General features: G+C 35.6%; 3 protein-coding genes across 6 annotated transcripts in view; 1 reads left to right on the forward strand and 2 right to left on the reverse strand.

Annotated features, from left to right (window-relative positions):
• Nucleotides 1-65: 65 nt before the first annotated feature.
• dad1 (defender against cell death 1) lies at nt 66-5,188 on the reverse strand. The gene is made up of 3 exons (XM_077222264.1): nt 4,879-5,188; nt 2,829-2,977; nt 66-243 (listed from the first exon to the last, which is right to left on the reverse strand). The coding sequence occupies exons 1-2, from the start codon at nt 5,087-5,089 to the stop codon at nt 2,847-2,849; spliced, it is 342 nt and encodes a 113-aa protein (XP_077078379.1). The 5' UTR covers nt 5,090-5,188; the 3' UTR covers nt 66-243; nt 2,829-2,846.
• Nucleotides 5,189-5,916: 728 nt separating this feature from the next.
• On the forward strand, nt 5,917-11,790 carry abhd4 (abhydrolase domain containing 4, N-acyl phospholipase B). Of its 4 annotated transcripts, none has more exons than XM_077222181.1 (10): nt 5,923-6,094; nt 6,200-6,252; nt 7,139-7,181; nt 7,271-7,359; nt 7,765-7,869; nt 7,956-8,244; nt 9,224-9,408; nt 10,304-10,415; nt 11,002-11,188; nt 11,272-11,790. In XM_077222181.1, exons 4-10 carry the CDS (start codon nt 7,320-7,322, stop codon nt 11,359-11,361), a joined length of 1,008 nt encoding a protein of 335 aa, XP_077078296.1. In that variant the 5' UTR covers nt 5,923-6,094; nt 6,200-6,252; nt 7,139-7,181; nt 7,271-7,319; the 3' UTR covers nt 11,362-11,790. The 4 variants fall into 4 exon arrangements, with proteins under 4 accessions (XP_077078294.1, XP_077078296.1, XP_077078295.1 ...); XM_077222182.1 differs by having other exon boundaries at nt 5,948-6,094; nt 7,136-7,181; XM_077222180.1 differs by lacking the exon at nt 6,200-6,252 and having other exon boundaries at nt 5,932-6,094.
• Nucleotides 11,791-13,537: 1,747 nt separating this feature from the next.
• tgm1l1 (transglutaminase 1 like 1) overlaps nt 13,538-22,051 on the reverse strand; it is a 28,222-nt gene continuing 19,708 nt past the window's right edge. The window contains exons 9-14 of the mRNA XM_077222123.1: nt 21,330-21,522; nt 19,463-19,616; nt 17,628-17,912; nt 16,068-16,228; nt 15,772-15,908; nt 13,538-15,421 (exon numbers count right to left, since the gene is read on the reverse strand). Of these exons, the coding sequence (XP_077078238.1) occupies nt 15,274-15,421; nt 15,772-15,908; nt 16,068-16,228; nt 17,628-17,912; nt 19,463-19,616; nt 21,330-21,522 (1,078 nt within the window). The 3' untranslated portion in view covers nt 13,538-15,273. The remainder of the gene's footprint in view (nt 15,422-15,771; nt 15,909-16,067; nt 16,229-17,627; nt 17,913-19,462; nt 19,617-21,329; nt 21,523-22,051) is intronic.

Consider the following 22,051-nt stretch of genomic DNA (forward strand, 5'->3'; position numbering starts at 1 on the left):
CAGATGTTACTTCAGATGCGAGTGCCTGAATATGTTACCTAGAAACACCACATGATCACTGAATTGTTTTTAAAGGCATTTATTTTCTTTCAATAAGTTTCCGAAAGTTTTACAAAAGTAGAAAAATTAAGGAACAAGACGAGAACTGATCATGAATGACAATTCTGTCAAAACATATATTAACATTGAGAGATCCACAGCCTGTTGAGTGTGTAGTTGTTCTGCAGGATTTGGTCTTCATATCTGTGGACAACAAATATAATTAATCCAAGGCGGTCTACCAGACCAGTTCATCTTGAGAAAACAAGTTACATATAAAACATTGTGCTGTCAAATCAATTAATCGCATCTGACATAATAAAACAGACACAAACTTTAATGTTAGATGTGATTAATCGATTAGACAGCACTAATAAAAAATACATTTACAGACAATTAGGACACTTCCTAATGCTCCAGTAATTTATCCTATCATGAACATGTGTCATGATGATAACTTTACATTGAACGTCTACATTTCTTTAAATTAACGAATGTTAGCTGAAAGCCTCATCGAACAAACATGAACATTAAAAACTTAACATGGAATGAAAGACGGAATAAAGCAATGACCATTAAAAGGGGACCCATGATGCCCCTTTTCACAAGATGTAATATAAGTCTCTGGAGTCTCCAGAATGTGTCTGTGAAGTTTCAGCTTAAAATACCCCACAGATCATTTATTATAGCTTGTCAAATTGGCCCCAATTTGGGTGTGAGCAAAAACACACCATCTTTGTATGTGTCCCTTTAAATACAATGAAACTCCCAATAACAAAACTGGAGAATTTCACACAGCCAAAATGTCAGAAATTGTCAGTTGTGGTGTTCAGCCACACGTCTGAACTGCAGTCGGACACTGATGGAGAGACTAAGGAAGGAGTTACAACGTTTCTGTAAAAGTTAGTGAATTAGTGAAAAGGTTAGTTAGCATATATGTAGTTGTTGTGGAGTTAAATTGATTCAACTCATCAACTAGCACAAGGATGGGCAACTCCGGTCCTCGAGGGCCACTGTCCTGCAGAGATTAGCTCCGACAAACATTATTTTTTAGTAATCCTGAAAACATTAGGCTTGTTTGAGATGCGCCTTGCCTCGCCTGAAATGTAGTGGAGAGTAGGCGGCTGCAGTGAGGGGAGGAGTGAAAAAAGTGCAGGCAAGCCGGACAGATCTCTCTTCTCGCAGTGGATCTGACACCTGCGAGATCAATGATGGATATCGCGGGATTCACGCTCGTGCAGTGTTGCTAATAAACTGGATGTAATTTAAGTTCTGTTGCTTTTATATGAAAATAAATATAATGAACAAGACACCCAAAGTACTTGTAATTTAATTCCATTCCAAATAAGTGTTTATCAATCATTTTTTCTTTAATACAGACATAGGCTATGTGGTTTTATATATATATATATATAATACAATTACATTGCATAACCCATAGAGATCGCACTGTCCGAGAGTTTGGGAATATTCACGCATAACATATACACATAAAACATAAAATCCGAGTTTTAAAATCAAACATTTTAAAAGAGAACAATACATCACGGTTGTTTAAACCAATCAACATTAAGTTGTGTTGTCAGCAAGTCGTTTCCCATCATGCTTTTGGTCAGCGCAGTCGGTGGAGAGCAACTGCGCGCGACTGCAGAATCCGACACCTGCGACTTGAGCTCGCGAGAGCTTTTTGACACACGTCAGCATGACATCAGAGCAAGGCGGACCGCACTCGGACACATTTCTAACCGGCATGCATTACGCGCTGATCACCGATGATCGGTTCTGCGCAGATTTTGCTCATCTCAAACAAGCCCATTGATTAGCTTGTTCAGGTGTGTTTAATTAGGGTTGGAGCTAAAGCCCTCGAGGACTGGAGTTGCCCATCCCTGGACTACTAGCATGTACTGTCATATTAATCTAGAACTCTTTCAGGAACAACTTTTAGGAAAATCCAGCATAGCACTGGTTCTCGTTTGTGAAGTATAGTCTGGCGTAAAATGATTTGCTCAAATATATAACACTTTAACCACTTTCTGCACATTTTCTTCATAAATGAAATTCAACTACGGTGTCCTCAGCGACTCAGATGCCGAGAGTCTATTGAGACTCTTATGTTCATTAGTACATCCAATAACAGAACATTTGTAATGTTTTTTTACATTACAATGCGCAGACATGTAAATCTTCAGCTGTTACAGTGAGTAAACAGCAATAGTGAACTGTTGCGGCTCACTCAGGGTGTGATCTATGCTAATAGTGCAGATCGTCACCAGTCATGAGCGGGGCTTCTGGAAATCTGGAACCGCTCGTTTGGAGAGACTGTTTATGAATGATGGGGATTATAAAAAAGGAGTGGGTGGATTTTACCATTAAAGGCAGGATGATTACACACACTGCTGACACACATATGCGTTCAAATACTTTATAAAAGGGAATTTTGCATAATATGATATGTATTGCATAACAGGACAATACAGGACATGAAAAAGGAAGCATGCACTGCTGTATCAGGTCATTTTTCTATATTAGGCACCAGAGGGTTTATTATCTGTCAGCTAGAGAGTTTTTAGAGAAATTGGCTTAGCAAGGAAGCAGTTTAGAGTGTATTTTAAAAGGATCAGGATACATATGTGCAATTTTGTTGCTTTGTTTTCTTTTCTTAATATGTACACAACAGAACCTCATATAGCAATGGAACTGAATCACACACAGATTTGACAAAATATTGTCTAACAAATTATACACATGAAAAGTGATTTTGAACCATTCTTAAAACGCTGTACACACACCTGCTGTAACGCTCTTATTCAGCCAACAAAATTGACAACCACTAGATGCAGAACAGTGTGAGCGAAGAGGAAGTCAGCGAAAGCTCTCTCAGGAGAGACGGTCAGGAAATCTCCTTTATTCTGAGGGTTGATCTGGATGCGAAGACAGACTGAAGACAGAAGAACAGAGACACTAATTATCAATAAATTATACTTCACGACTACAGAACTAAACACATACAAGACCAGGGGCCTGATGTATAAATGTTGCGTACGCACAAAATGGGATTTATAAAAAATAAACTTGGCGTAAATAAGTGCGCACCGTAAGCATGCTCTTGACCGTGCGTACGCGCTCAAGAGTATGTGTTTTGGCGACACCAACTGGCCCAAATAGCAATAACTATTTAAAATGAAAAACTTCTAAATTATCCTATTACATCACCCAATAAATCAAATTGCATCAACCTATTACGTTTAGTGAAACTGATGCATATTGCCTACCTAAAACCGTAAATCTTCATTATAAGTCCTAATCATAAATACAGTGCATGTTCACAATAACAGTTTAAATAAAAAAAAAGAATGATTTAAACTTTGTTTTACTTAAGATGTAAACATTTTGATTAAATAATTACATGAAACCATTACTGAGAAGTTACAACATTTTTTATATTCAATAAATAGAAATATTTGCTGTGGATGCAATGCTTTCGAACACTTTTCCTCTGGCATGCTGTGTTTTAATGTTTAACTACAGAGATAATTGCTTATGATAATAGTAGATTGTCTGAGAAAATAGTTTTGTGCAAATAATGCACAACAAGATCTATCTGTTTCCATTAAAAATATAAATCAATTAAAAATACTCTTTGGCCAGTGGAAAAGATAGTGTAAAATATATTTCAAAGAAAGTTTTTCTCAATTTGATTTATTTATTCAAAATCAAGGGAAGGATAGGCTACTAAATTATTTTTTTTAATGTAACTAATGTGACAGCACATCCGCATTTCATATTTCCATAATGTCTTGTACCGATGAACATGTGGGTGGATAGATCAATTGGATGAATAATCATGCAAATCATATGCAGATGAGGATATGCATAGTAAAACTAGGCGTTGTAAGCTCCATATGTGGTTATTTCGGGGTGGAGACGCAGGTGCGCGCAATCTTACGCTGACTGGGATTTATAAAGTGAATTCAGCGCAGATTCTGGCGTACGCACGGTTTTATAAGTCTGAATATTTTTTTGCGTACGACATTTTTGGCTTTTTGGCGCACGTACACTTTTAGTAAGGATCCTACGCACAGTTTTATAAATGAGGCCCCTGAATATCAACATTGTTTGGTGTAGGTGGTTATTTAAGTGGTTTAGGATTAGAAAACATGGGATGTTTTTATTTTTTGACCGATACCATTTTTTTAATATGTATCTGTCTGATTGCCGAAACTCAGATATGAGGTTCTTTAAATAATCACATTAAATAAATAAAGATAAAAAATGCAATATAATATGCTAGTATTTATTCATTTATTAATATTATAATATGCTATTATTTTTTAATATTAAGTTGTTTTACCATCTAAATGGGGTGTATGTATAATATATATATATACACACACGCACACACACACACACATATATATAACATTGAAATAATAGCTGAACAATTAAAATTTTAACATACATTAAAAATCATGAACCAGTTACTTTTAATTGCGCGAATATTACAAAATTTTACTGTATTTTTGATCAGATAAATTCAGCCTTGTTGAGCATAATATACTCATTTCAACAAGATTTTTTTAATTTTTAATTATTGCAAACTTTTTTGAACCCGTATTGTATGTATGTGTGCATATATTATATAAGTTACTGAAATCATTATGACAGTTTGAAAAACTGGTGGGGAAAAAAAGTTTTACATGACCGTTTGCCGTTTTGGTGCAAAAAAAAAATTAGCATTATAAACAGACATAAATATATAAATTGGACAAATATACAATATTAGCCCTTTAAACATTATATTTTGATTCTATTTATATATGATTACATATGCGTAAATACCAGCCAGTATGAAGCATCCCACACATGAGATGAATCCAGATAAGAAGCTGTTGAAGGGAAACGTTCCCACCAGCACACAGTACAGGAACTGAAACACTCCTGTCAGCAAAATATACAACATATAAGCGTCGATCATCTTCAGCTTATTCGGTGTGCTGCTCCTGTACTCCTCCACAAAACGCGACAAGACAGAAAATACCGAGTTAGACATAATTTCTCCTCAACACGAGCACAGTATCCCTAGAAATCAAGCAGCAAGGAAATGAATGACGTGTAAGCAGAGAGAGACAGATGTGCGTCCACTAAATGTTCCCCATTAAAACTGCAGGTGATTTTTAGTTCCGATGCTCGTGAGGCGTTCGTGTTCAAGAAAACAAACAGGCAGCCTACATATATTACATAATCATATAAATTAACAACAATAAACTATGAACATTTCTATTGATTAAAGAAAATAATGAAGTTAAACCCAATTCCTTTAACACTATAAAATACTGACATGTAATTTGACACCCTTAAATATCACATTTTAAATAGAAATATTATTTTTGAATATAAATCATAGTACAATTTGCCAAATGATCAGCTATACAATTTCCTTAGATTGCAAAATGCATGTCTGAAACAAAATAACACATCATATACATCAATTATAACGGCACAACTCAATTTTCTAATAGTAGCAGTTTTCCAAATCCACTCCGGAATAACTAGAGACAATCGTGAAACTAAAGAATAATAGGCTGATTGGTTAACATTTTCCAGAAAATATAATTATCCAGATAAATTGGTTGTATTGCATATATTATTGATACGAAATGTCTGTATTTTCCAAGTCTTCCAATTCCAAATAATATCAAGAAAATGCTACAGGAAACGGATCAGAGCTAAGATTATCTCTTATTTTATAATATAATTACTACAGAAATGTTTTAAAACATACAAATTTCGAATAAATAAATATGTTCACGAATTAAGACAACAGTGCATTTCATGCCATTTCTCCCACTTATTTTATTTCTATGATGCGCCTCCTTTAAATGCGCTGACGTCAGTGTTACAAAACACAAACACGGGCCTTTAAAGCGACTGTATGTGACAGATCCGGCGAACATACATATCTGGAGTATAATAGTCTTTCGTGCTGGATTGTTCTTGTATTATGCTTCATAATGTCTCCTGCAAACGCCACAATACAAGACGAGACTGACACAGAGTGAGTACCGTAATATTTTAATAAATACAATCATGAGTCGCTCATGTAACATGAAGTGTCCTTCTATTATGTAACACTGTATGTTTAACATTTCACTATTTTCAGGATCCCTGCTGTGAATGTCTGAAATGAAGTTATAGAATAAATCATACATGCTGGTATGACTTGTGTTGGATGATTTCATAAGGTTATGCAAAGTCATGCTGAGTTATTAGCCTACGTCACACAGTATATGGCTCAGTTTTTCACCCAGATAACAATATAGAATAATTTACAGCTTAATATTTTGTTGTATTATCTCATAAGCATATTCATTTTTAAATGTAAGATATAAAATGCAAATGTTAGTGGCATCTTTTATTCATATGATGTACAGTGCAGATATAGAAAATATTGAATAATGAAGTGATGCTCCTAACATAATTAATATCTTAACTTTTCTGTCTGTAAGACTATAAATTTAAATGTAATGTTAATGGCACTTTTTATTTATATGATAGACCAATAGAAATGTAGACCATTAAACAAATATGTCATAAAGTGTTGCTTATAAAATAATTTACTTATAAAGTTTTTAGTCTTATTATTGGTATAGGAATATTAATGTTTAAATGTAAGAGGAAAATGTAAGTGTTAATGTGACCTTTTATTCATATGATGTTCAGAGCAGACCATAAATAAAAGTATTGAATAATAAAGTGACACTCCTAACATAATAACTTAACCTTTCTGTCTTATTTGCTCATAGGAGTATTATTTTTAAATGTACTGTAAGACTAAAATTTTAATTTAAATGATAATGGTACCTTTTATTTATACAATGTACAGAACATAAATACAAATAAGAGAATTTATATGGGTATTAATGTTTCAATGTAAGATGAACATTCTTTTTCACATGATGTATAATTTAGAGTAGACCATAAATAAAAATATTTAATAATAATTATCTGTTTATTTAAAACATTTTTTTTCTTTTGTGTGCTTGCGAATGAATTGTACACACAAACAAAGCATTATTAATACTGGGTTTATTGCCAGCAGGTGACAGGCTTGTACTGTGTATAAAGGCAGATGACGTAACACAGTATGTACACAGGCGGATTGCATGGACAGTCTCATAGACCTGCATTGCTCTCACCCCTTCAGTGACTCTACATGTATCTGTCTTTCTAGGCCGACCTCTGGGAACTGGTCCTGGTGGCCCTCTTGGAGACCAACATCCATGTCCTTATTGAAAAGTGCAGAGGCTAAAATTATTGCCTGTAAGATCCTCACCGATCCCTTTTAATAATTAGAATTTGTATAGGATACATTGGTAACACTTTACAATAAGGTTCATTAGTTAATGTATTAACTAACATGAACTAACAATGAGCAATACATTTATTACAGTATGTATCTTTGCTAATGTTATTTGATAAAAATACAGCTGTTCATTGTTTGTTCATATTAGTTCACAGTACATTAACTAATGTTAACAAATACAACCATTGATTTTAATAAAGTATTAGTAAATGTTTAAATTAATTTTAACTAAGATTAATAAATGCTGAAGAAGTATTGTTCATTCTAAGTTCATGTTAACTAAGGTTGTTAACTAATGTTAACTAATGAACCTTATTGTAAAGTGTTACCGATTCATTTTTTATTCTATTTAATATGTCCAGGTATCCAGAATAACGTCTGGTCCAGATTTGTGACTTTGCCAAATCAAAACAGAATATGGACCCTTAAAGTCACCAATAAGACAGCACTCAAACATAAAGACCAAGGTAGAGTTTCTAATCTTCTTCTACAGTAGCTGCAAAAGTATTTAGCACACTTAAAAAAGTCTGACTGTGTCCCGTTCTCTCTCTAGCCGCTCAGACGCCCCTAGTGATGATCCACGGGTTTGGAGGGGGGGTCGGCCTCTGGATCCGTAACCTGGACGCATTGTGTCATTCTCGACCCGTCTACGCCATTGACCTGCTGGGCTTCGGGCGCAGTTCTCGCCCGTCATTCCCATCTGAAGCCTCATTGGCCGAAGAGCAGTTTGTTAATTCAATAGAGCAGTGGAGACAATCACTGGGGCTGGAACGCATGATCCTATTGGGCCACAGCCTGGGTGGTTACCTAGCAACATCCTATACCATTCAATATCCAGAAAGGTATCTAAGAAAGCTTATGTAGTCAATTATAGCGCAATAATAGTAATAGTTTACAATAAGAGATGTCAGCTACTCACTGTTATTTCATTTTAAACCCATATTCTATTTTATGAAACACAAATATTACTGATCCTTTTTATAGTTGCTCTAAAATATTGATACATGTTATGCAAAATAAAATTTTGTGTCAAAAATAATTTCTTAACTTTTGGCTCTCTGGCAGAAAGACGTTAAACATCTTATATTACTGGTGTTACTTTACGTCCATTCCTCACATTGGAAATGAAAGTTTAATTTGAGCACTTTGCAATATGTATATACAAATAAATTGACGTATAAATTAATAACAAAATATCAAACCTTGTGACATTTATTTTATATAAATATTTCACCAGCACACTTTGCAATCAAAGTATTTAATGCAATTAATTTCGTAGCTTTCAAAATATAAAAAAAATTATATATTCTTCAAAATGAAGTCCTGGACTTTTTGGTTGTCAAACCACAGTATGTGGGTCATGTTAATTGTTAAAGGGTTAGTAAATTAAAATTCTGTCATTAATTTCTCACCCTCATCTTCATCTTCGGGACACAGATCTTTTTAATGAAGTCTGAGAGATTTCGGTCCCTCCATTGACAGCAACGCAACTAAATTCAATCTGTTCATCATATAAAGCGACCAAGTCTCTTCAGAAAATTTGTACTAAACCGTTCAATTCATATAGATTAGTTTTACGATCTCTTTTGAACTTTTTGAAGCATCAAAGTGGTAGTTGCGTAGCTGTCAATGGAGGGACAGAAAGCTCTCAGATTTCATCAAAAGATCTTCATTTGTGTTCTGAAGTTGAACAAAGCTCTTACGGGTTTGGAATGACATGAGTCTGAGTAATTAATGACAGAATTTCCATTTGTGTGTGAAGGAAACCTTTAATACATTGAACTACACGGCCCTGAGACCAGTTGTGTTTTTGTCCTCTAGAGTCAGTCACCTCATCCTGGTGGACGCGTGGGGTTTCCCTGAGAGACCCCAGCCTCAGTCACAGGAGTCAGGAGGTCAAGGGTCAGAGCTGAAGAGGGTATCGCCACCTCGCTGGGTGAAAGCTCTTGCTTCAGTGTTCAGCCTCTTCAACCCACTGGCCGTCATCAGAGCAGCAGGACCGTGGGGTGAGTGTGAGAAACATGACCATGATGACTGTAGCTCTGCTCCAAAGCCGAGTATCCTGCAGTGATGTCTGTAGTTCCTACAGAGGCACCAACTGAAATTAACATCACATGTTACTGATCTGGAACTATGCATAAGCATGGTTGTTTATCAGACGAATATTCAAACGCACGTCTTTTCTTGTTCATAATAAATTAATAAATAATAATGAACAACTATTTGTAACTGATACTCTCAGTATTAAATGACTTATATTTATAATCAACGTTTCTCTTGCTGCTTCTACATTCTTGTTTTTTTTCCCCACTGTTCTGATCACAATGCATCATTAGATTAACATCTTTGTGATTCAAATATGTGATTACGACTAAAACTTTGATCATAATTTGGTATCTTATGCTCCCTTGCTTAAAATGCTGTCTAGGTAGGCAGCATACTAGGCTTTTGACAAAAGCCAAGAAGCTTTAATTCAAGTTAATGTTTATCCGTTAGTCAAGAAAACACTAAAGCACTTCATTTCCACTTAGAAAAAATGATCCCACTTTATATTAAGTGGCTTTAAGTCCTATGTACTTACATCATAAAATAAGTACACAGTACTTATTGTGTTGATGTTGTATTGTAAAACACTTTTGCTGCTATTGAGGTGTGATACTGGTAAGGTTAGGGTCAGGTGTGTGTGGTATGGGTCGGTTTAAGGTTGGGTTAAAGTGTAAGGGAAGGGTTAACTGTGTAATTACATAAACTAATTACAGCTGTAATGTAACATGTATGTACACAATAAGTCCATTGTATCAAATTATTAATTTCAATGTAAGTACATAGTACTTAAAGCCACTTTTTATGAAGTGGGACCGAAAAAATAAACATTTGCTCACATCACGTCTCCATCTGCAGGTCCAGGGCTGGTGAACAGATTCCGTCCTGACTTCAAGAGAAAGTTTGAGGGTCTGTTTGATGACGACACCATGACACAATACATTTACCACTGTAACGCCCAGAGCCCGAGGTACAGTCGTATTAAAGAACACCTATTATGCTTTTTCACATTTTCGGCTTCCTTTAGTGTGTAATGTTGCTGTTTGAGCATGAAAATGGTCTGCAAAGTTACAAAGCACAAAGTTCCTCCAGCGGGAGTTATTCTCTATATCAGTGTCAGTGTTTCTGAACTCCCTGAAACGCCTCCATTGTAGTCTTGAGTTTTCTTCCGGGAACGAACACGTCACTATATTCCTCATTTAAATAATTCCTGTGTACAAGGCATATGCAAAATAAAGAGGCGGGGCCTGGTCGAGTTAGTTAGTAGTGTGTTGAAACTCGTGGTTATAGTAAGGAGCGGGACGTTTCCAAACACGATGGAAGCACTTGACCAATCAGAACACACTGTTCCAGCCGACCAATCAGATCACATTTCGCTTTTCAGAAGGAGGAGAAGGTTTTTTAAACATTCAAGCTTGAAAAATGTTGTGGTAGACCCCAGAAACAAAATTAAGACTTTGTATAAGGGTATAACATGACCTCTTTAACCTTGACGTTCTAGAGATTTCTTTACAGATGTAGAAGCAATAGTGTGTTTTATTCTCTTTTCCTCTCAGTGGTGAGGTGGGTTTCAAAGCCATGTCTGAGTCTCTGGGCTGGGCCAAAAGGCCTATGGTTCAGCGTGTGAACCTGCTGCCTCCATCGACACCCGTCAGCATGCTGTACGGATCGCTCTCATGGGTGGACAGCTCTACTGGAAACACTGTCACTCAGATCAGAGGCAACAGTCTCACCAGTGTCACGGTGAGTAAGAAATGACAGCGTTTGCACATTTTAAATTCATGGAAAAACTAAAATGTGTAAATGTTGTTGGCTTTTCTCTGCAGATGATTGAAGACGCTTCCCATCACGTCTACGCCGATCAGCCGGACGAGTTCAACCGAGTGGTTGAGAATATCTGTAATACGGTAGACTGAATATGATCAGACAGGATGGACATTGATTTGTGTGTTGGCATTTCTATCTTTGAAAGAGGTCTGTCCTGTGTTTGTGGGATGATCAGATTGATAGAAACATTTAAAGGCAAAGCTGTTCTCAGACCTTGTCACTTCATAATCACATTTTATTGTTTGTGGCCTTTAATGTGGAAAAGCTCAATGACTGTACTGCAGAATTTAATGGAAGCTGATTGTATTTGTATTTTCTAACCTATATTTTATTCAGATTTCTTTTTTAGCATGCACTGAGAAAGTCATGCTACCTGTTAAACCTGTGCCATGAATGCATTGACAATGTTTGGACGGTCATATTGACTAAGAGATGTTTAATAATCATTTCATTCTGCATTATAAACAGTTGTCTGTATTTTATAACGTGCATATCTCAATACAAGGCTGTACCTTTAATACAGTGTGTCTACATTTGTTTCATTTTATTTATTTTAAACATTTTTCTGGAAGCAGTTCTCATTCCTCTTGTCATTAAAATTAAGTAACACTAAGAGGTGCTAGTTTTGCTTTTTCATCAGAGCATTCCCATTAAAACTAGCTCATTGCATATTTCCTGCTATTGTAAAAATGGCATGTGTATCAGTATGCAACAATAACCAGCTATAGCATGATCTCACTGTATCAAAAATATGGTTTAGTATTTTAATCCAATTTAAAATAAATGCAAAGAAATAAATTCTATATAGCATGTTGTAATGCCAAATTTTGACTCTACCATCTGAATGTCACAGCAGATATCATCAGCCAGAGAGTCATCAATCTTCTATTGACCAGTTTTAGTGAGCTCGTGTGAAGTGTAGCCTCAGTTTCTATTCTTATCTGACTGGTGTGTTTTCTGCTGCTGTAATCTGCTTCAAGGTTCAACGTGTTCTTCTATTTTTCAGATCATTCTCTATGCGTCCTAGAGATGGTTGTGCGTGAAAATCCCAGTAGATCAGCAGTTTGTGAAATACTCCTGCCACGTTCAAAGTCACTTAAATAACCTTTCTTACCCATTCTGATGCTCAGCTCATCTTGATCATGGCTTCATCCAAAATTGCATACTCATGTGCGAAAAATCTTGTGATATACAGTAGACCTACAATACTTTACGCACGTGAAAAACACAAAGGCGCCCCCTGGTGGCGATGTCTTTAGAATTTCTCACAGGCCTTTCGGGCCGTAAGTCAAACAGGCCCAGCAAGTTTCGTTCCCATCGGTCTCCGTTAACCTTGTCTGACAGCCGCTCGAAATTCTTTGGCCAACGGTGCCCGTGTTTTTTGAAATACGTGAAGGTCCTCGTAGACAATCACGGCACCTTGGACAAAGACGCCGCATGCCAGTTTTCAAGTCAATCAGACTGACTGTTGCGCAGCTGGAGCCGTTTTTGTGGGGGTTTTCCTCAATATCACCACCAAGTGGCCAGCCACCGCATTCTATTTCAAACGACCACAGACCTAGCCCGTATACAGAGTTTGTTGAAATTATCTCAACAATAGAGATAACCGTTTTAGTAAAAGTGTCCACAGCCACTTCGAACGTTTTGGCATGCAATCGCGGACGATAATTTGATTATTTACAATCAGACTCTATAGAATCTTTCTGCACTGTTTTGGCTCCGATCGAGCGAAAAACCTAGGACTAGTTCGCAAAATTAGGTTGTTTCCAAAATAAAAATCCAAAATACCCCAAAAATTCACTGGTGACTATTGAATCAGAGTTCCATTAAAGAACAATTTAGGAGCCATTACAGACTTTTGATCGTTGTAGCGCCACCATCAGGCCAAGTGGAGTGAGCCTTGGTGACGTTGTAGACGGGGTGGGTAGCCTACTACCATCCCTCAAAGTTTCAAGTCTCTATGACTTGATATGGTTTGATCCGCACAATCACTTTTTTGGGAAAATGCAGATCCGTGGAAATTCCGGCTGTCATCTCGGCTTTGTTCAATAAAGTCTTATTTTAATATCTGGAACTTTGCCTCTTGAGCTTCATTTACAAGAAATGGAAGACTTTTCTCCACAACGTGTTTCGCCTACTATATTGTAGAGAAGTGTGCGATTTCGATGCAGCCACTGTCTACATGCCCAAAAGCATTGAGTTGCCATGTGACTGGCTGATTTGATATTTGGGTTAATGAGCAGTTGAACAGGTGATGCACAAGTGTTTGGTGTTATTGGATTGTTTAATAAAACTCTTCAACAGGTTATCTCAAGAAGACAGATGGCATTTGTTAAAGTGCAAACACTAAAGGGAGTGTTTTACTTCATCTTTCCAAATCAAACACACATGTCTTGTCTTGTTCAAGCAGGCCATGCTCAAAAACAACTACATAGAACAAAATATGCTGTTAATAAAATGTCTAAATGTATAAATGGTGTAAATGTCTTTGTTAAAGAAAAATACATAACATAGATAAATAATACAAATGTACATAAAACTTTTATATCCTTCATAAAAAACTAATATATCATGAAGTATAAGTAACTTCATATGTCTTCCTAGTTTAAGTGTACATGAATAGTGTTAGTTTACAGTCTTTGCAGTAGCAAATTAAGTGAAGATACGACAGCATTTTGCATAAGACCAATGCAACTTAATATTAACTCTGTTCCTTGAAGGCACATTAAATGAATTCATAATAGCCATTATTGTGAACAATATCCAATATAAGGCAGCAGAAAGGCAAAAAAAAAAAATTTAAACTACATGTGTTTGGCTACAAATATTTTTTTTACATTAAGATTCATAAGTAAAATTAAAATACTCATATATGGTAATACCACAGGCCTTAGTTTTTTCAGTGGTGAATAGAAACATTTGATCAGCTAAACTGAACCAACAAACAGTTCATACATACAGTGAAGCAAAGTAAAACCATTTTTAAAATAAATAATGTGTAAAATTAAACAAACGATATAAAATCAGGCACATACAGTAGGTATTTCATAAAATAAATTTGTTGAAGAAGAGAGTTATTTCTTTAAGATGTCTAACCTTAAAGCAATAATCGTATGGCTCAGTGTAAACCACTAAATAATGTTTAATGCAGTTCATTAACAGACAGTTATGACCAGTGTAGGGGGTAGCTTGAGTTACGTAATCAGATTACTTTGTCAAGTAACCAGTAAAGTAACGCATTACTTTTTCAATGAAAAAAATTACTTTTTCACATTATTGACAGACAGCTCTCCTGTCCCCATGTTCAGAGAAATAAAATGAGGAGGTGTTGTGTGCTCTGTGTAAACATGATGGTTATTTTAGTTCTAGACTAAATGTGAACATGCATTTACTCATCTCACTTGCACGAAAACATTCAGTATTCCTCAAAATGAATAAAAACAGTAAAATGCAATCTCTTAAAACGTTTATAATGAACTATATTGAATTACACAAATATACTTTATGTATTTAATCTCACTTTATTAACAAATGTCTTTGCTGATGACCTTCAAGATCTAATTCAACCACACTAATAAGCAAAAATGACTTTAGATTAGATTTAGAAATAAAAGTATTGAACTTCCAGAAAAAAATCCAGAATGGCAGAACAGCTGAAAGGTTTGTTTGAGCGGCGTCCTCTAATGTACAGCCGTAAATATGCATTTTCTTCAGCCTGAGGCTTATTCGTTTCACTTTTGGTGTGAAAGGGCCTTTACATTTGCCAAAAATAGATTTTTTGTTGTCATTAAAAAACAAACAAGCAAGCCCAGCCCAGGTGAGAAAAAGTAACGCAAAAATAATGTAAATATGCAATTAGTTACTTTTTTTGGGAGTAACGCAATATTGTAAAGCATTACTTTTAAAAGTAACTTTCCCCGACACTGGTTATGACACATACAGGATCTGATGATACTGAAATAACACCGTGAAGGGATACAGCCCATAACAGCAGACTGAATTCACTGGCTTTCGAGAACGTTGATGTCGGCTACGCCGTGCACCTGCGAGAGCTGTTTGCAGTCCAGAGACGCCACAAGCTTCCTCTGGCCGGCGATCGTCGGGATAAAGTGCTCCGTCACAGTAACGTTGGCATGCTTGCCTACATCACTGAGAAAACATGGAAAGAGAGAGATAAATGCAATGCATTCATTGGTGGGAGAAAAGCGAGGACTCTTATATGTGTGACTATTCAAACACTAAGACACAAGAGCAATAAACTGAATCAGTCTAAAAGATATAGGCCTAGTTTCACAGACAGGGCTTAGATTAAGTCAGGTTTAGGCCGTAGTTCAATTATGCTCTATGGGATTTACTTTTTGTTGGGTTGCTATAAGAAAAAAAATCCCATTAGAATCCTTCGGAATTGTATCCAAGTGGTAAAATTCCGATGGAATCCTGCACATGTTCCATTCTAACTAGTCAGTATGAGTAGTCTTGAATAATTTTGAGGCTCTTACCCCACTTTGATGGTATGGAGGTCTCTCAGCCCCAGTCCTTCCACTCGGATCACCACATTGCGCAGAGTAGAGGGCAGAGGATTGGTGAACGTGATCTTCGCGGACGTCTCCTTGCCCACATACGCCTCTCCTAGAGGCTACAACGAGAAGCAAAGCAAATTTACAAACCCTCTCATTTGTTTTAGTATGAGACACATTTTAATATGCAATAAAATATTCGGCACATTGTGGTCAAATTTGAGGGTAAACACATCTGTGCGGTGTTAAAATGCAGCTGAAGGTTCTGGATGTCTCACCTCAATGTGGATATCAGGTGTTCGGAGCCTAAAGCTGGTCTGATTGGCCAAAACCTGCTGGGTCTCACTGACCCGTCCAGACAAGGTCAGCATGAGCGCGGCCTGGTCCACCAGTTGATTCTGATACTGCGTGTAAGGCAGGATCCACTCAATGGTCTTTTCTAAATGACAAAAATAAGATCATGAGCTTTACACATGAGAGTATATACTGTATACCGCCTAATGTTTAAACACTCTCTTGATTAAATAAATCAGTCATCAATCAAATATTTAATAAAATGATAATGAATGTAATATTTAAAAATATATATAATAAAAAAAATTCCTTTGTTTATTTATCATTTATATGAAATAAAAATGTGTTTTTATTTATTAATTAAATCATTTATTTAATTTTAAGTGCTTTTCTAAAGGATGTAAAATAGAGAGAAGGGTGAATTTCAGCAATGGTTATGAGCTTTACTCATGAAATTTGACGGTATATACTGTATTGTGACTATTTTTAAACACTGTGGATTAAATAAATAAATAACATAATTGTTAAAATGTTAAGAAATAAAACAATTATTTTTCTTTCTTAATTTATCATTTATAATAAAACATTTAATTTGATATAAATGTGAAAAGAAAAAAAAATCTATCAATATTTTATTAATTAATAGTTGTAAGAAATAATTTCTAGTAAATGTACAGTAGCAAATATGTATACGTTTATTCATCATTTACTCATCCTCAAGTTTTTCTAAACCTGTATGAATTTCTTTTTTCTGCTGAACACAAAAGAAGATATTTAGACGAATGTGGATAACCAAACAGTTTATGAACCTCATTGACTTCCATCCATAGTATAGAGATAAAAAATAAAAAAAAATACTATGGAAGTCAATGATTTGGTTTGGTCAAACTATCTTCTTTTGTGCTCAGCAGAAGAAAGAAATTAACACAGGTTTGGAACAAGTTGGTGAGTAAATAAACTCAGTATCTCTTTACGTTAAAGTACAAAAATGGCTAAAACTGAACAATAAATAAATGAATGCTATTAGTGTTCATTTTACCATATAATGAATAAAGAACATGTTAAATGTGTGGTGTATGTGGTTTTATGTTAAATGTGGCAGGAAATGCAAGTATTTTATACATTCAGAAAATGTGTGTATTGTATACTATGTGTAGCTAGTATGCCACGTGAGAGGATTTATGAATGGCAGTGAAGCAACGCAACTGACGTTAGTAGGTGGTAATGACAACATGGCGAATGTAGTACTTCGGGAATACATTCAAACTACACACTCATATATATATATATATATATATATATATACATATGTATGTATGTATGTATGTATATATATATATATATATATATATGTATGTATAATTACTTCGCGACTGCTAAAAAAATACGTTCTATATCTATATATATATATATACAGTATAGATAGATAGATAGATAGATAGATAGATAGATAGATAGATAGATAGATAGATAGATAGATAGATAGATATAGAACATATTTTTTTAGCAGTCGCGAAGTAATTACTTCGTTAAAACTAACTGACCTTCCTGCGGCATAAGCTCCACGTTAAGTTTTTCCTTCTTCATTGTGTCCTTCAGCACGCCGGTGTAGTACATGACCGCCACCTGGCTGTGAAGGGTGGTTCTGCGAGGATGAGAGCTTGTGTTCTTCACCACGATCTTCAGCTGAGCGTCTCCTCCCATGCGTGGACCTTCTCCCTCCACCCTCACCTCCACCAGCACGTCCTCAGCAATGGGACTGGAGTAGACATCGGGTTTACTGCCGTAGCGGCAGGCCGTCTCCACAGCGATGCGCTCCTCCTCTGAGTCTGATGAGGGAAAGACAATTACAAATGAGGCCTTAAATGAGGACTTGAAGCAGGGATCACAACACTTCCCATACTAAATGATATAAGCTGCTATATATTTATATATACATATGCACACTACCGTTTGTTTGGGGTCAATACGTTTGGGGTCAATACGTTTTTCTTTTTTTTAAAGAAATTAATACTTTTCTTCAGAAAGGATGCATTACATTGATCAAAAGTGACAGTAAAGACATTTATAATAATGAAAAAAAAATGTTTAATTAAATGCTTTCTTAAAAATTTTCTCTTGAACTTTCAAAGAATCCTGAAAAAAATTAAGCAGCACAACTGTTTTCAACTGTGATAATAATCATAAATGTTTCTTGAGCATCAAATAATCATATTAGAATGATGTCTGAAGGATCATGTGACACTTAAGACCGGAGTAATAATGCTGAAAATTCAGCTTTGATCACAGGAATAAATTACACTTTACTATATATTCACTTAGAAAACAGCTGTTTTACATTGAAATAATATTTCACAAAACTACTGGGTTTGTTTTGTATTTTTAATCAAATAAACGCAGCCTTGGTGAGCAGAAGAAACTTTTGAACCCCAAACTTTTGAACAGCAGTGTACAGTATATATATACATCTCACAGCTCTTTACTCTTACTTTAAGTCTACTCCTACTTTTAAGTCTGTTTAATTGTCTCATTTGTTTATATTTTCTCTAACTGAGACAATGATGCCATTGTTTCCTGTGGGTGGATCTCCGTTAAATTTAAACTACCCGTTTGGAGATAATGACAGGTATTTTGGTGTGAAGGCAGTGGAATGTTAAGCCAGTTAAACTGGGCATTGTGTGTTCTCAGCTGCATCTGTCCTGGCTTTTGCCAGTAATTCATGCTCTGTATTGTGGGTTGCTCTGGTAAGACAGCATTGGCTAAGAATATGATTTACAGTATGGATAAAACTCTGTGAAGTTGGCACCCCATAAAATGAAATAATCCCTAAAACTATGCCATTCGTTTGTGCTACATTTGTGCCGCAAAATGAAAGTTTGTGCTGGTTTTGGATTTTTTTTGGTTGTGTGATGTCCCCATGTCATTCAAATCGCTCCAAAACCAGTGCCATTTCTTTGTGCTCGGTTTGTAGCATTAAAATGAATAAACTGTATCTATTTCCCCTCCTTTAGAAATAACCAATATAATTCTGAATCTGTGATAATACATATGAAGAAATAATAGTAAGATTCTGAATATATTTATAGTAATACATTTAACAACTGTGGCTGCTTTATTTTCATTAAAATTATGTAACAATTAAAAACGAACTTAAATGGTACTAAAACAGGCTTAATTTCTTTATGCCTCTGTTTTCTTTTGATTTTAAAGTGTAATATTACATAATATGACTTCTTTTTTGATCGACATTTGGACCTAATACAATTTTCTCTAGGAAACTGAATAAGTTCCAATTCAAACTTTTCTTTTCATGTGGGTACATGCAGGGCGAGACACTCAGATTGATTTGTCTGAAAGTGTGCATGTTTGTGTTTCTCACCTTCAGGATATTTGTAAATGTTTGTGATGTCAAGACGTTCATCAGAGCCAACAGCCTTCGTGCTGATGCAGTGACCGATGGCTTTCTTCTCACTGTGGATCTGACTAAAGCTCCCGTCGAGGTTCCTCTGCCAGTAGATCTTATCACTGTTCACCTGCACAGAAAAAACAGCACAGGTTTAGAGCTGAGAATCCTTTAATGAGAAATGACTGTCAGGATAAATGCATGTTTCAAACAGGATTTTATGGAGGATATAAAGAAAATATTTAACATGGATACCAACACGTCAGGGCTAGCCCGTCCTCTCTAGGACAGGAGTGAAATGAGAGCGGAACTTGATTCAATTTGGGATTCGAAAATGTTATCTTTTAGTTGTAACTAAAAATTATTGGAAAAGTAATTGAAATACAAACAAACAAACAATAAAAAATTATTAAAAAAAATATTACATGGAAAGTTGCCTTTGCAACTACTGTAACTAAAAAGAGGTTTATGTGTAAGTTTAAAATTGAAAAACGGAAATAAAATATAAGTTAAAGCTAAATAGAAATATAAAAAAACATAATTTAAAAATGACTAAAACTAAAATGACTAAAATGGAAAATATAAAAATAAAAGTAAAAGTAATAGTTAGCCAAAAAAGAAAGGTTTTTAAGAATTAAGTTGGAGCAAGTTGTCATATTCTAATAAATGAAAAACAAGCACGAATAAATCATGCACAATTGCATTAAAGGGATAGTTCACCCAAAAATGAAAATTCTGTCAGTATTTACTCTCCCTCATGTTGTCCCAACCCCCGTAAGACCTTCGTTCATCTTCGGAACACGAATTAAGATATTTTTTATTAAATCTGAGAGCTGGATCACTCCTCCATAGGCTTCTTCAGGGATTGAACTTGCCGGCCTCGAAAAGTTATTAAAGACATCGTTAAAATAGTCCAAGTGACTACAGTGGCTCAATCTTAAGTTTATCAAACGACGAGAATAATTTTTGTGCGCAAAAACAAACATAAATAACGACTTTATTTCAACTATTCATTTCCTTCTCTATGGGCCTCTAGTCAGTTCACTAGTGTAATAGCGTAGTGCTACGTCACACGTAGGCTCAATATTGGCCGACGCTGGTCATGTGTGTGATGCGTGTGACGTATAACAACAGAAGCGTACGCTGTTAAACTAGTGAACTGACTCGAGGCCCACAGAGAAGGAAATGAATAGTTGAAATAAAGTCGTTATTTTTGTTTCTTTTGCGCACAAAAAGTATTCTCGTCGTTTGATAAACTTAAGATTGAGCCACTGTAGTCACTTGGACTATTTTAACGATGACTTTAATAACTTTTCGAGGCCGGCAAGTTTCAATCCCTGAAGAAGCCTATGGAGGAGTGATCCAGCTCTCAGATTTAATCAAAAATATCTTAATTCATGTTCCGAAGATGAACGAAAGTCTTATGGGGTTGGAACAACATGAGGGAGAGTAAATATTGACAGAATTTTCATTTTTGGGTGAACTATCCCTTTAATGTGCAATAACCCTATTTTCCAGAAAATAAGTCGCCCCTGACTATAAGTGTCAAAATTGCATTGTTGAAAAAATAATAATTGATGCGACCAATACTATATTTGTCACTTTTTATGATTACATTCAGAAATAATGTAAATTGCCGGTAATAATATTCCAGTAATACCATTCCTTATATTCCAGAAAATGTGGTAAAAGAAAATAAGAACCAATTTCCAAGTAATTGTCTTTGAATGTGCACTTTTATTTTTCTGCAGCCAGTTTAACTAAACTAATGAGCACAGAAAGGACGTGGATGGTTGTTCTATGGATATAATGATCATTTCAACATTGACGAGTCTGGACTCACCTCAGCGAACACAAAAGGTGCGTCATATTTCAAATAGACCTGTCCAGAGCGTACAGCGGCCAGTGACGCCGGCCCGCAGCGGAACGTCCCATGACTGGTTTCCTGTGGTGTGGAGTCCACCGCCTGCCAGCCACCCATTCCAGGAGGCAAATCCGGACGGGCCATCCAGCAATCATTCCAAACATGGAAGTTCCTGTAGGAACAGAAGTAAACAGAGGAAATCAGGGATACAGAAAGATAAATAAGAGAATGAGTAGTATTTATGTGTAGCTCTATATATATATATATATATATATATATATATATATGGTCACCGTGATTTTGCCAAGTAAGACATGTTCCTGGATCAACATATTTAGTTGATCCTGGAACAACATTCCTGTCCCAAAATTTAGTCCTTACCCTATCCCTACCCCTAAACCTAACCCTACCCATAACTTTTCCCTAAAATCAGAGGCAAATGATAGGTGAATAACACTGATGTTGAAGCACCTTACCCTGGTTCTAAGCCTAAACGTGACAAGTCAAGTCAAGTCAAGTCACCTTTATTTATATAGCGCTTTTTACAATACAGATTGTATCAAAGCAGCTTCACAGTGATAACATGAAAATAATATAACAGAGTTTGTTTCTAAAAGAAAATTGAGTCAACGTCCACCTTAAGCAAGGCAGATCAATAATATTATTGAATATTAAATGTCCCCAACTAAGCAAGCCAAAAG

The sequence above is a fragment of the Siphateles boraxobius genome, unplaced genomic scaffold (genome assembly GCF_051911475.1).
Source record: "Siphateles boraxobius isolate OS27281-9 unplaced genomic scaffold, OSU_SipBor_1 86, whole genome shotgun sequence".
NCBI classification, from domain to species: domain Eukaryota; kingdom Metazoa; phylum Chordata; class Actinopteri; order Cypriniformes; family Leuciscidae; genus Siphateles; species Siphateles boraxobius.